This window comes from Pongo abelii, chromosome 11 (assembly GCF_028885655.2).
Source record: "Pongo abelii isolate AG06213 chromosome 11, NHGRI_mPonAbe1-v2.0_pri, whole genome shotgun sequence".
Lineage (NCBI taxonomy): Eukaryota > Metazoa > Chordata > Mammalia > Primates > Hominidae > Pongo > Pongo abelii.
This window is the reverse complement of record NC_071996.2, coordinates 61,723,421-61,737,337: the sequence shown is the minus strand read 5'-3', so window position 1 is coordinate 61,737,337 and position 13,917 is coordinate 61,723,421. Positions and strand designations below refer to the sequence as shown.

The 13,917-nt window shown below is 38.2% G+C and overlaps 1 protein-coding gene across 11 annotated transcripts in view; it reads left to right on the top strand.

Moving 5' to 3' along the window:
* WDSUB1 (WD repeat, sterile alpha motif and U-box domain containing 1) overlaps positions 1 to 13,917 on the top strand; it is a 67,107-nt gene that overhangs the window by 28,063 nt on the left and 25,127 nt on the right. For 10 of the 11 annotated variants that reach the window (XM_054548969.2, XM_054548965.2, XM_063712615.1 and 7 more), the window contains exon 5: positions 2,794 to 2,887. The exons of the other annotated variant lie outside the window; for it this stretch is intronic. In XM_054548969.2, coding sequence (XP_054404944.1) covers positions 2,794 to 2,887 — 94 coding nt within the window. The remainder of the gene's footprint in view (positions 1 to 2,793; positions 2,888 to 13,917) is intronic. 11 annotated transcript variants of the gene reach the window in all.

Sequence of the window (13,917 nt, the reverse complement as noted above, 5' to 3'; positions counted from 1 at the left end):
AGGTTTCGCCAGGGATAAATGCTTGGCTTTTTTGTGCAGCATACTAAGGGTGAAGTTGGGGAGAGATTGGAGGTAGACACTGAATGGTCTGTATACAGTCAGTCAGTTAATTTTTCTCTTTTCAAGTCTATGTCTGTGTCATTCTAATTTTCCTTTTTCCTGGCTATTGATATTCTGGAACCTTGAGGTATTTTCTTCCTACCCTCTCCATCTCCTCTCCCTGGTCTTGCCCTGGCTAATTTTTAAATTTTTTATAGAGACAGTGTCTCAGTTTGTCTCTCAGGATGGTCTCGAACTCTGGGCCTCAAATGATCCTCCCACCTTGGCCTCTCAAAATGCTGGGATTACAGGCATGAGCCACTGCACTTGGCCAGTCTTGGGGTGTTTTCTAGGGCAGAATAACTTTCTTGGCTATACCCCCGTCTCTTTGTATGCTGGGCTGTTATTCTTTTATACTTCTTCATTACTTAATGTGCTTTCTGCCTCCCCATAGTTGATTCAGTTTCTGGTTTGCTGACGCCCCTCTTCCCACTCTCTTTACCAGTGTCTGTCTTTATTAATTCCTTCCTTGACATTTTCATGGGGAATCTGAAATATTGTGGTCATCTTGATTGATTCAGGAGCCTCAAAATATTGTTATTTGTTACCTAGTAAGCTTCAGTTAAATGACAAACTATATTTTTGTTGTTCATAATTATCCTAGTGTATAGCGTATAGAGAAGAACCTTTCATCGGGAAATAAATATGTTCCTTTAGTAATTGTTCAAAAGTAAAGCCTTTCATATGTTTACTGGAAAATATGTTGACACTGACTTTTTAACAAAAACATACATGACAGTTTATAAACGTGCAGTTAAAACCTTTTCATAAGGCCGGGCATGGTGGCTCACGCCTATAATCCCAGCACTTTGGGAGGCTGAGGCAGGCGGATCACTTGAGGTCAGGAGTTCAATACCAGCCTGGCCAACATGGTGAAACCCTGTCTCGACAAAAATACAAAAATTAGCCAGGTGTGGTAGTGCACCCCTGTAGTCCCAGCTTCTTGGGAGCCTGAGTCAGGAGAATCACTTGAACCCAGGAGGCGGAGGTTGCAGTGAGCCGAGACTGTATCACTGCACTCCAGCCTGGGTGACAGAAGGAGATGCTCTCAAAAAAAATAATAATAAAAATAAAATATTTTCATAAAGCATTTATCACCATTTGTATCTTATTATTTGCTTATTTGTGGGGAGGAGTAGAGAGACATATGGGTCTTATACTTGAGGACATAACCTATTATTGTTGTATTGAAGTTTTATAGTCTTAATTTGGTTTGCAACTTAATATGTTTCCTTTGTTTGATTAATCATGCCTATTTATTGCTCTGTTCCCAGTTAGAATTAAAGCCTTTTGAAGTTCATCATTGTATTTCTAGCACTTAGCACGGTGCCTTTAGTGTGTATCTCTGCTCTCCAGATAAAAATATATTTTTTTTCCTGTTTTGAGCTTGAAACTTTTACTTACTCTGATGACCTTTTTCTTTAGTTAAATGCTTGTTATCCTCACTAAAAGACATTGAACACTTTGAAAAAGGTTTTATTGTGTCTGATGTAGTTATAAATTTCCCTTGTGTATTTCCTTTTCCTTCCCCCCAACCCCTGCCAATTTCTTTTTATTTTTATAGGTTGTCACCAAAATATATTGAATTCACTCAGTATACTTTTAAAATAGTTGTGATGTTTATATGTAGTAATTCTAAAAGCATAAAAAGGATTTTATACTTTTTTATACTTTGTAGAGTGTTATATTTTATAAAGATAATATTGGAATTACAAGATGTGTAAATTACCATTGATTATTTACAGGATGAGAAAGTATTTTTTTACAGGATGAGAAAATATTTTTAAGTGCCAGATTTAAAAAATTATAAGCATTTTTTTAAGTCTTTTGGGCAATTGGCGTATTTTGTTTTTATCAGACACTAAAGTTGTGGTATAGTTTAAAAGTTTAAAAATTTTGGCAGTTATGAAATTACCCCATCTAGCCTTTGTTGAGCTGCTTTTTAAAATCCATTACTGAGCTTTTGAAATGTGAGACAGAGTAACAAACACAAGAAGCCATGTTTGCTCCTTTCTGCTTGCCATCATAATTTGAAAAATCCCCCGACTCTGTGACAACGTGCAGCTCTCTGGAGGAATGCCTTGAAGACAAAACAGAGGAGAGCACAGAGTCCCCCATGTCTCTTGCCTGAGTCACTACATTCCTTAAAAGATAAATGAGCCCAGCCTTGCCTTTTCTTACCTGAGATAACATCCAGTGGGGTTAGTGATCATGTTTCTGCAATCCGTAACCGAATGCACTTTAGTAATCTATAACCAGATGTACTCTTAAACCCAGACCTTGATGTGATTCTGCTTTAATGTAACTTCTGTTTGATGTGATTTTGCACATACTAAACCTCTACCACCTGTATGTACGCAGCAGGCTGAAACGCTGCTTTGGAGTGGTCTCACAGATTGCCCTGTAGCTCCTAGGCCATAGGCCTTAGTCTATAGTCCTCAGTAAGACTTCTGAGTAAAACTAGTTTAATTCTTTAAAAACTTGACTTTATTCTTTAGTCAACAGAAACCAGCTAATCACACTGCATCCCAATTATTTCCTTGTAGATATCTGAGCTGCATGAGGGTTTTTAATTTTTGTGTCCTTTAGGCACTCAAAGATTATTTGTTAAATAAATAAGTGAAATGGTGTTGACTTAAAAATCAATTCTAAGCATGGTCATTTTTCTAATCTCTGTTACCTTGTTATTTGCAGGTTTTGAATTAAAATATAAAAGTACACTGAGTGGGCACTGTGCTCCTGTTCTGGCTTGTGCTTTTTCCCATGATGGGCAGATGCTAGTCTCAGGGTAAGCTAGTTGGTTTAATTTTCCTAAACCATTTTTATATGAAATCAAACAGACACACGGAAAAGTACGTAAAACCTCAAAGAATAGCTTGATGAGCCACCACAAAGGTCAAGAAATAGAACATTGCTGGTTCTGCCCCAGAAGCCCTCCCCTTCCAAGTGCCCCTTTTTGGTGACAACATGTTAGATCATATGCACTACTGCTGTTTTCTTTAAAACTAACCTAAAACAAATTATGCAATATGAATTATTTCGTCAGGCTTCCTGTACTCAACATTACACTTGTGACATTAATTCATATTATTGCCCGGAGCTGTGGCCCATTGATTTTCATTGCTGTGTAATATTCCATGGCATGGATACATTATAATATATATAGTAGTTCATTTTAATGTTAATGTTTATATGATTGTTTCTGGTTTGAGAGCATTACAATAATAATTCTATGAATATATTGTATGTCCTGGTGTACATGTTCATGCATTTCTGTAAGATAAGTACATAGGAATGGCCTTGCTGAGTCATAGAATATGTGCATTTTCAACTTTGGCAGATAACAACAGTTTCCAAGTGGCTGAACAATTAATACTTCTATAGCAGTGTTGTTTTGTATCCTAGCCTATACTCGGTATTGTGAGTTTTTAAAATTTTAGCCATTCTGATGAGTGTGTAGTGTTGCCTTACTATGGTTTTAATTTGCGTTTCCCCAGCACAAAGTGGCTGGAACCTTTTCAGGAGTTTATTAGCTATATGTATCTTCTCTTCTATGAAGTGCCTGTTCATGCCTCCGGCCCATTTTTTTTCCTAGGTTATCTTTTTCTTACTGATTTGTTGTTATATATGTATGTGTGTGTGTGTGTGTATTTTTATATTTGAGCCATTTGTTGCTAGTTGCAAATACATTTTCCCACCCTCTAGATTTGCCTTTTCACAGTTTATAATTTTAGTGTAGTCAGCTTCTTTATGTTCTGAGGTCATGAAGATATTTTCCTATATTCTAAGACCTTCTTTGTTTTGCCTTTCACACTTAATGTGTATGATGTGCAATAGGAATCCCATTTTATTCCTTTCTACGTGAATATCCAGTTGTCCTAGTACTATGTATTGAAAAGACCACTTTTCTCCTCCATTTTGTTGTACTTCCTTGTCAGAAATCACTGACAATATATTTGTGAGTCTGTTTCTTAACTACTGTTTCTACTACTTTGTTCTGTTTCTGTCCTTGCTCTAATATCATTCTGTCTTTCCCAGGCTTTATATGTTGTCTATTCCTAGCTATTGACATTTTCATGTAAATTTTAGAATCAATTTGTTGAATTGCCCCAATTCCTGTCTCTACACACACAAACCTGTTTGGGTTTTAATTAGGGTTATATAGAGTCTGATGAATTTGGGGAGAATTGACATCTTTATGATATTGGTCTTGTAATCTGAGAATATTGCATATTTCTTCCTTGTATTTATCTTTGAATTTTAATAATTGTCTTCTGTGTAGAAGTTCTCATCTTTTATTAGCCTTCTTTCTAGGCACTTGTTGTTAGTATATAAAAGATGTGGCCAATATAAGGAAATATGTAATGGAAATAAATTGGACTTACCTAGGAAATTTCTTATTTGGGATTATATGTATACGAAACCAGATCATTTGTGGATAATGATGGTTTTGTTCCTTCCTTTCTAATCCTTATATCTTTGGTATCTTCTGTGCTTTACTGAACTGTTGATACCACCAGGATAATAAAAGCGGCAATAACAGGCCTTGTCTGATTCCTCACTGCAGAGGGAAAGCTTTCATTGTTCAATATGATCATTGTAGGTTTTGGGGAGATAAGCTTTATTCTTCTATTCCTTTTAGTTTGTAAGAGTTTTGTTGTTGTTTTTTTTTTTTAATCATGCAAGGGTATTGTATTTCATCAGATGATTTTTCCTACATCTTTTGAGATGATATAATTTTTCTCTGTTACTCTGTTAGTGGAGTGAATTACAAGATTTTTAAATGTTAAACCAACCTTGCTTTGTTGGAACAAACAAATTTTAGGGTATATTATTGTTCTGTATTGCTATAGAGAAGTTAGTTTCATTCTAACTGTTGTTCCTTTGGATGTAATTCATGTGTTTTTCTCTGGCTGCTCATGAAATTTTCTGTTTTGAGGTTTTTGCACATCCACTTTGTATCTACATATGAGTTTCCTATTTAGTTTGCTTGGAATTCATTGAACTTCTTAAATCCTTGGAATGATATTTGGCAGGGCGTGGTGGTTCATGCCTGTAATCCCAGCACTTTGGGAGGCAGAGGCAGGCCTATCACTTGAGCTCAGGAGTTCAAGACCAGCCTGGCTAACATGGTGAAACCTCATCTCTACTAAAAATACAAAAATTAGCCAGGCATGGTGGTGGGCACCTGTAATTCCAGCTACTCAGGAGGCTGGGGCAGGAGAGTTGCTTGAACCCAGGAGGTGGAGGTTGCAGTGAGCTAAGATCACACCATTGCACTCCAGCCTGGGTGACAGAGCAAGACTCCATCTCAAAAAAAAAAAAAAAAAAAAAAAAAAATTCTGTGGAAAGATATTTTACCACTTTTGGAAAATTCTTATTTATTATCTCTTCAGATATTGCCTCTGTTCCTTTCTTTCTGTCCTCTAATTCTGGGATTCCAATTAAAGGCACATTACACCTCACTGTAAACTTTATTCTCTCTTTTGTATTTATGCTTCTGTTTTGTTTTTTTTTGTTTGTTTGTTTGTTTTTTCCTGTTTCCTGTGCTTCATTCTGGATGGTTTTCCCTTTCCTTTCTTCAGCTAATATATTAAACTGGTCCATTGAATTCTTAATTTTGCTTATTTTATTTTTTGGCCCTAGAATTCCTATTTGGCAATTTTTTTCAGTGGTGTCACTTTTTATGATTTCCAGTTCTGTGTTGAAATTGTCAACCTGGGCTTTTATTTTTCAAAGCTTTATTCTGTTAGGCAATAGGCTGGAACACCGTTGCATGATTCAATTACTTTATACTCTTTTCCTTTTGAATACTTTTGTATATTTTCTCCTAGCCATTAGATTTTCTAAAACTTTCCTGTCTGAACTTACAGGTCATAGCATTCTGACCCACATTTATGGCTCTTCATAGCAGCTTTCATTCCAGCTAAGATATTTAGGCTCCTAACCTCCATTTAGAATGTCTGGACTAAGGCTGATGGTTCTTTTTTCCATATGCTCCAATTCTTGCCAAACAGCCAAATTACTAGTTATGTTGTCATTATTGTAGATGTGGCTCTTTCATCTCTAAAGATGAAGATTATTCATCATCAAAAAGTATTTATAGTAATTGTCTTTTGACCTAGAATTTAAATCATTGGAAAGTTTAAACAAATAAAGTTGAACTCTGTCTGCGGTGTTAGGGGACAGGTTAGTTGACAGAATGATTATGTGCCCAGCTCTCTGCCAGTTGGAATAGGGCATAGAAAAGGAATCATAAGACAGTGTTTGTGCTCTTGAAGACATTTTAAGTCCCCTCTTTTCTATTTAGTAGTTGATGTTTATGGTGATGAACTAATAACACTGCAAGACCCTGACACGTGCTTATCCTCTGAGTCATGGAGGAAGTGTTAAGTGATACTCAGTATTGTTTTAAGTTCATTTTATAGCAGTATAATTCTTTGCCAGTTTGTATATATGTGTGTCTTAGTTAACATTATATTTATGGAAATGTGTCTTTCCCAATCATTCTGGATAAATGGAAATTTACATTATCAAGTGCTTTTGGGTATATGGTGTTGCTCAAGGTCACATTCAAATATTTTTCTGAATATTTCTAGTTTATTTGGACAAATATACAGGCAAATGAATGAGAAATGTAAATTAATAAACTTAATAAACATTTAGTTTTTAGAAGAATTGACAGGCCTATTTAAATCATACTTAGTAGATAAAAATAGGTCAATTAGTTAATGATAGATTCTATTTGTGACTAAAAGTCAATGATAAGATAGAATGAATACGTATGGCAAAGAGGGAGACTGAAAAAAAGTGAGTAGGATAAAAGGTGGCTGTATATGAATATAAGTGGCTAGAGATGAAAAGTGAATGGACAGCAGAATGTGGTTGTAGGTCAGAATGTGTACTAAGGGCTGGGTGTGGTAGCTCATGCCTGTTATTCCAACACTTTGAGAGGTCAAGGCAGAAGGATCACTTGAGGCCAGGAGTTTGAGACCAGCCCGGACAACACAGTGAGACCCAGTCCCCACAAAAAAAAATTAAAGAAATTAGCTGGGCATAGGGATGTGTGCCTGTAGTCTCAGCTACTTGGGAGGCTGAGGCAGGAGAATCCCCTGAGCCCAGGAGTTTGAGGCTGCAGCAAGCTATGATCATGCCACTGCACTCCAGCCTGCGCAATGAAGTCAGAACTTGTCTCTTTAAAAAAAAAAAAAAAAGAAAAAGAAAAAAGAGGTGTACTAATGAAGGTGTGTACAGCATAGATAGGGGTGGCCTTGGAAAAGGCAGTATAGAATTTCTATGCAGATATGGGAAGATTGAGGAACAGAAAGAGCATTCCAGGAGGCATGAAATTCTTGAGTAGATTAAAATGTATAATAAACATTCAAATAAATAAGGAGAAATGAGGCTGGAAAAACAGATTGTAGAGATAATAGAGAATCTAGGATGGACCGGGCATGATGGCTTATGCCTGTAATCCCACCACTTTGGGAGGCTGAGGCAGGAGGATCACTTGTGCCCAGGAGTTTGAGACCAGCCTGGGCAACATAGGAAGACCTGGTCTCTACAAATAATAAAAAGTTAGCCAAGCATGGTGGCGTGCACCTGTGGTCCTAGCTCCTCAGGAGGCTGAGGTGGGAGGATTGCTTGAGCCTAGGCAGTGGAGGCTGCAGTGAGCCACAATCGTGCCACTACACTCCAGCCTAGGCAACAGAGTGAAACCTGACTCAAAACAAAAAACAACAAAAAAACCCCTGAGAACCTAGGATGGTGTTAGAACTTGTTCAAACCTTATATATTAAATTTAGGAGAACTTCTGAAACTTTTAAAGCAATTCTAACATGCAAAGCCTAGTTATAGGAGACTAGTGTCTAGAGATGAATATAAGTGGCTAGAGATGAAAAGTGAATGGACAACAGAATGTGGTTATAGGTCAGAATAGAGAAGTGAGGAATTGAATCATGATTTAGGTCACTGGTTCTTAAGACTTTTTGGTCTTAAGATTCCTTGACATTCTTAAAAGTAAGATTCCTTGGCCGGGCGCAGTGGCTCATGCCTGTAATCCCAGCACTTCGGGAGGCCGAGGCGGGCGGATCATGAGGTCGGGAGATCAGGACCGTCCTGGCCAACACAGTGAAACCCCATCTGTACTAAAAATACAAAAAATTAGCCGGGTGTGGTGGCGGGCGCCTGTAGTCCCAGCTACGCGGGAGGCTGAGGCAGGAGAATGGTGTGAACCCAGGAGGCGGAGTTTTCGGTGAGTCCAGATTGCGCCACCGCACTCCAGCCTGGGCGACAGAGCAAGACTCCGTCTCAAGAAAAAAGTAAGATTCCTTGACACTCTTAAAAGTTATTACCCTAAAGAGCTTTTACTTATATGGGTTACATCTATCACTATTTATAATACTAGAAAATACAATCGAGAATATTCTGAAATATTTTAAATTCATTTAAAAGCAATAGATTATTGCATATTAGCTTTTTGAGGAAAAAATAAACAGTGAAAAGAGTGGCATTGTTCTACATTTTTGAAGATCTTTTCAATGTCTGACATAGCAGAAGACAGCTGGATTTTTACATCTGCTTCACATATTCCACCAGCCTTCAGGGCTGTGATGGCATCACAGGTCCTGTAGCAAAATACATAAGAGGTTTTTCCCTTGGTCTTTCTCCACTTCTGTCCCCTAATAACTTTGCTCCAGCCCCTTAGCAGAATTTGTCTTTTGTTCCACCGTACTTCTCTTGATCTAGCCAGATACAACAAACATTATATATATCAGCTGCTATTCAAACAGGAAGGGTCAGTCTTTTTTTTTTTGGGACAGGGTCTCCTCTGTCACCCAGGCTGGAGTGTGATGGCACTATCATGGCTTACTGCAGCCCTGACCTCCTGGGCTCAAGTGATCCTCCCACCTCAGCCTCCTGAGTAGCTGGGACTACACTTGCAGGCCACCATGCCTGGCTAATTTTTGTATTTTTTGTAGAGTCAGGGATCTCATTCCTGGGCTCAAGTGATCCTCCCACCTTGGCCTCCCAAAGTGTTGGGATTACAGGCATGAGTCACCACACGTAGCCGGGTCAGTCTTTGTAATTCAAATAAAATCTGCCTGTTTCCAGAAAGTCTCAGAGTTTAGGATTCCTTGGAAATGAGTTTTTAAAATGCCCACAGTTGTGTGTGAGAGAGAGACAGAGAGAAAGGAAGAAAAGAGAGAGAGACAGTGAGTGTGTGTGTGTGTGTGTGTGTGTGTGTGTGTGTTTGCGTGTTTGCTTTAGAGATAAGTCCTCACTCCGTTACCCAGGCTCGAGTGGCTCACTGGAGCCTTGACTTCCTGGGCTCAAACAGTCATCCCACTTCAGCCTCTCAAGTAGCTGGAACTATAGGTGTATGCAACCAGGCCCAGCCACTTAGGAGTTGTTTTTTTTGTTGTTGTTGTTGTTGTTGTTGTTTTTGAGATGGAGTTTCGCTGTTGTTACCCAGTCTGGACTGCAATGGCGCGATCTCAGCTCACTGCAACCTCTGCCTTCCAGGTTCAAGTGATTCTCCTGCGTCAGCCTCCCAAGTAGCTGGGATTACAGGCGCCCGTGACCACGCCTGGCTGATTTTTTATGTTTAGTAGAGACAGGGTTTCACCATGTTAGCCAGGCTGGTCTTGAACTCCTGACCTCAGGTGATCCGCCTGCCTCAGCCTCCCAAAGTGCTGTGAATAGAAGTGTGAACCACTGCGCCTGGCCCTTTTCTTTTTCTTGAGTTGAAAACCAGTGAGAGGGCAATACGGGACTGGGTAACATGACTTTTGATCGGCAACCCACTTGCCCACCTGCTCTTGGGCAGCATGGACCACTGCAGTCTTCCCCTGCCAGTGCAGATCAGAAAAAAGAGAAAATCCAGAAGGGGCTCAGCTCCATGGCCCAGCGCTTGCCCCACACTGTCCAGTTATCTGTCATTTATTTTCCGCTAGGCATGAGAGGGAGGAAAGAGGCCAAGAATCTTACCCCAGAAGGGGTGGGAAATAAGTTTCTCCTCTCCCCAACAAGACAGTTGTTTATATTTTATCTATTTTGTAAGTAAATGATAGAGTTTATTGTCACGAGTTAGGAGTGCTTTCATGAACAGCCCCCTCTTGCTCAGTGATGACTAGCTGAAGAAGGCTTAAGGTTATCTTTCCCAAAATGCAAATCATGTTTTTTCTCTACAATATTGCCAACAGTCCTGTTGAACAAGTAAGTTCATTTAGTAACTGAAAAGGACACGTTGCCATTTGTGTATCATGGAGGGTTATCAGATGCTAGATTGCTTGAAATTAGATGTCTTCTGAGAGCTTTAGTGAAATTTGAATAGCCACACCATCACTTTTCAAGTTTTTAGGCTGAAATCATCAGAGTATGTGCCTGTGTTGAATCAATTTTGATACATTGGGGGAAGATATTTTAGCAAGCATAATATTAAAAACATGGGTTTTAGAATTACACAGAACTGGGTTTTAACCCCAGCCTTGCCACTTAACTAGCTGCAGGATCTTGAACAAGTTCTGGTTCCATGTCTTCTCCCAGCTTCATGTTCTGACTATAAAATGGAGAATATAACAGCACTTTCCTCATAACATTGTTATGAAGATTAAGAAAATGCAGATAAAGCATTTATTATGTTTGGGACATCACTGCTCAATACATATATATTAAATAGTACATAAAATAATAGATATAATTTATGTAATCCAGAACACCAATTACATAACGTATTTTACCCCGTTTTTCTGAATTGAGCTATTAGCCATTGGCTTACACTGAGCAGCATTACAGAACAGCTCTTTGAAACTTATCTTCATTCAGGAAGAGTTGTTGAGGACTCGGTTTATGTTTCATAGCATCCTCCTCTAAAGGCCTTGGGGAAAGTGGTCCTGTCAGGTCTCAGTCTGAGGGCTTCATGTCCTTTTTCCCCAAGCATTGGGTTTGCGTTTCTATTTTACATTGCATGACTGATCATATTTCCTTTTTGCATTGCTACTGAAGAAGCTCAGAATCAAACTTGCAACCTTTCTTTGGCAAAGTGGACTGGACTTATGACATGTGTTTTCGATATTAATCTATATTAATCTTCACCTTCATTCTCTCCCCTCACCTCATTCTTACGTTCTCTTCCCCTTCAGGTTCTTCACGTAACTTTTGTTTTTGCTCTATCTTTGTAAGAGACTGAAAATCCTTTCTAAATGAGAAGAAACATAAATACATTTAAAATTAAAATACTGAAGTGTAAAATCTTTAAATTTTAGGAACATACTTGGGCTCAGGAAATAATTGCTAGTGATTGTATTTGATTAGTTTTTTGGCCATTGTACAAAGTTAGTTTTGAGATGGGTCACTGCGATGTCACGGATCTCCAGGAGTCTGTGATTACACCACGTCCATGTCAAGCACATAGCTATGTGTTGTTGATGTTGTCCAGTAGCTGTCTAGGTATAATTGATGGGTTTCTCTTGTATTCTTGAGTGAGCAGAGCTGAGGTTTTAGAGCACCACAAAAATGTAGGAATGGAGTATCAAAAGGTTGAATACCTGCCTCATGAGGAAACTGGGGGAAAGATGACAGGGCAGATTGTGGCAGAATGTATGTACTGAAAATTTGGGGGATAAACTATAGCAGGAAGAAAATACATAACCAGGGACACCAAACAGTTGGATTTTTTGTTTAGTGTTTGTTGATTCGGCTTCAATTTAGGGAATATTTTGAGGGTTTTTATTGCTTCAGTAGTTTCAAACTATTTTGTGTCTATGTAACTTGGCTATTGTTCTCCTGATCTCTCAAACTCAAATCTCAAAATATTGAAAATTTCTATTATTTTTCCCTAACCCTAATTTACCTTCCTCAAAATCTAATGAATTATCAAATCCTATTGCATCTTCCTTGGAATCATCATTAGTTAAACTAAAGGCAATAGGAAGTGAGTTTAAAATCCTTTCTTTCTTCCAGAGCCTGCAGGTCTGTTCATGTGTTTATAATTTTCGTTTTTGTTTTTTTTTTCATGGATTCAGTGGTCTCCTACTGGTTTATTCATGTTTGGCCTTTTGCTTCTCAAATTCCTTTCTATACCTCATCAGCAAGTGAACTTATTCCATTGCCCTCATGGCTAGCTGTGACCTGTGAAATCATCCAGATTCCCTGGGCAGGCACTCAGGGTGCTTTGTATTTTTGTTCGGGGCTGTGTTTTCAGCCTTACTGCTTGCTGTTCCCATATGTGGACTCTTGCTTGTCGCACTGATTTCTGTCTTCCCAATCCAATGCTCATAGAGATCACTAGGGATAATCCTGCTTATTAAGTGATGAGTTGGTTTGAATTGTCTCTGGTGGTAGTCTAGGAAAGTGGGATTTCTTTTTAATTTTGGGGTTTTGTTTTTGTTTTGTGGTACCAATGAGGATTTTATTTGAGACAGTGTAATGGGGACCAGATGAGAGAACCATTTTCTTTGTAAGCTTAGCATGGCTGGGCTCTAGCCAGCTCCAGATGAAATTTTGGCTGATTATCCCTTTAGAAAAGTCAGGCTTAAGCAGAACTGGGCTCTAGGTCAATTAACCAAAAGCCAGTTCACCCAGTGACCAGTTCATTTACTTAAAAAATATATATATATGAGTTTCAGTTGACCAGTTTTCCTTTCGTCTCATCATATAATCTTGAAAAGTAATATTTAACATGCTCCTGACCCCCAGCCATGCAGCTATAGCTGGAGACCTGGTTTCCTTAGCTGTTATGGAAGTATTTGTGTGTGTGTGTGGATACTTTTTCAAATTGATGTCCCTGTGAGGGGACAAACCTGGGAAGTTATACTCTGCCATCTTGCTGACATCACTCTTTAGTTGTGTGTGTGTTTTAAGGATGCTCAAAAATAGCAGAATTTAACCTAAGAATTTCAGATATTTCACAAATAAGAACTTGTACCTTGAAGAACTTAGGACTAAATAAAACTGTCTGTAAATTTTGTCCATCATATACATACTCACATAGTGTTAGCTGTCAATACTGTTTCTCATTGTATTTTGGATGCAGTTTAACACTGAAAGCTACAATTCTTTTTGCATCCGGAATGCATTACAGTTGTCTGTTGGTATCTGCAGGGGATTGGATCCAGGACTGCTACCTTGGATACCAAAACCTGTGGATGCTCAAGTCCCTTATATAAAATGGTGTAATATTTGCATGTAACCTACACACATTATCCATATACTTTAAATCATCTCTAGATTACTTATAATACCTAATACAATGTAAGGGCTATGTAAATAGTTTTGCAGTGTTTTTATTTGTATTATTTTTGGTTTTTTTTTCTGAATATTTCAATTTATTATGTTTTTCTTTAATATTTTGATTCATAGTTGAATTCACAGATAGGAAACCTGTGGATATGGAGGGCTGACAGTATATGCTTCCCAAGTTCTTGTGTTTTATTTTATATCTTTGAACTTTTAAAGTATAATTTCTATTTTGAACTTATGACAAAGATTCTGTAGTCAGTATCCATCATCAACATTGGAGGGTCTACTGAACAAGGAATTTTAAGCTGATAGGTGTGAATCCTGTGATCAGACTGTGATCAGCTGCCTTAATAAGTACAAATATTAATGTTCTGCAGAGTGTGGTACCACTTGTATTGCAGATGTTTTTTCACCTTGTAGTGTATATTGTTCTGGCATAAAGCTTGTTTCCAAGGGGGGTAGAAATGCCAGATAGAGGCATATTTATCCATTGTTTTAAATTACTCATTTTGTTATAATGTTGTATTTTTGTGTGTGTGATGTTCTTTTTCTTTGCTAGAATAACCCCACATGTCT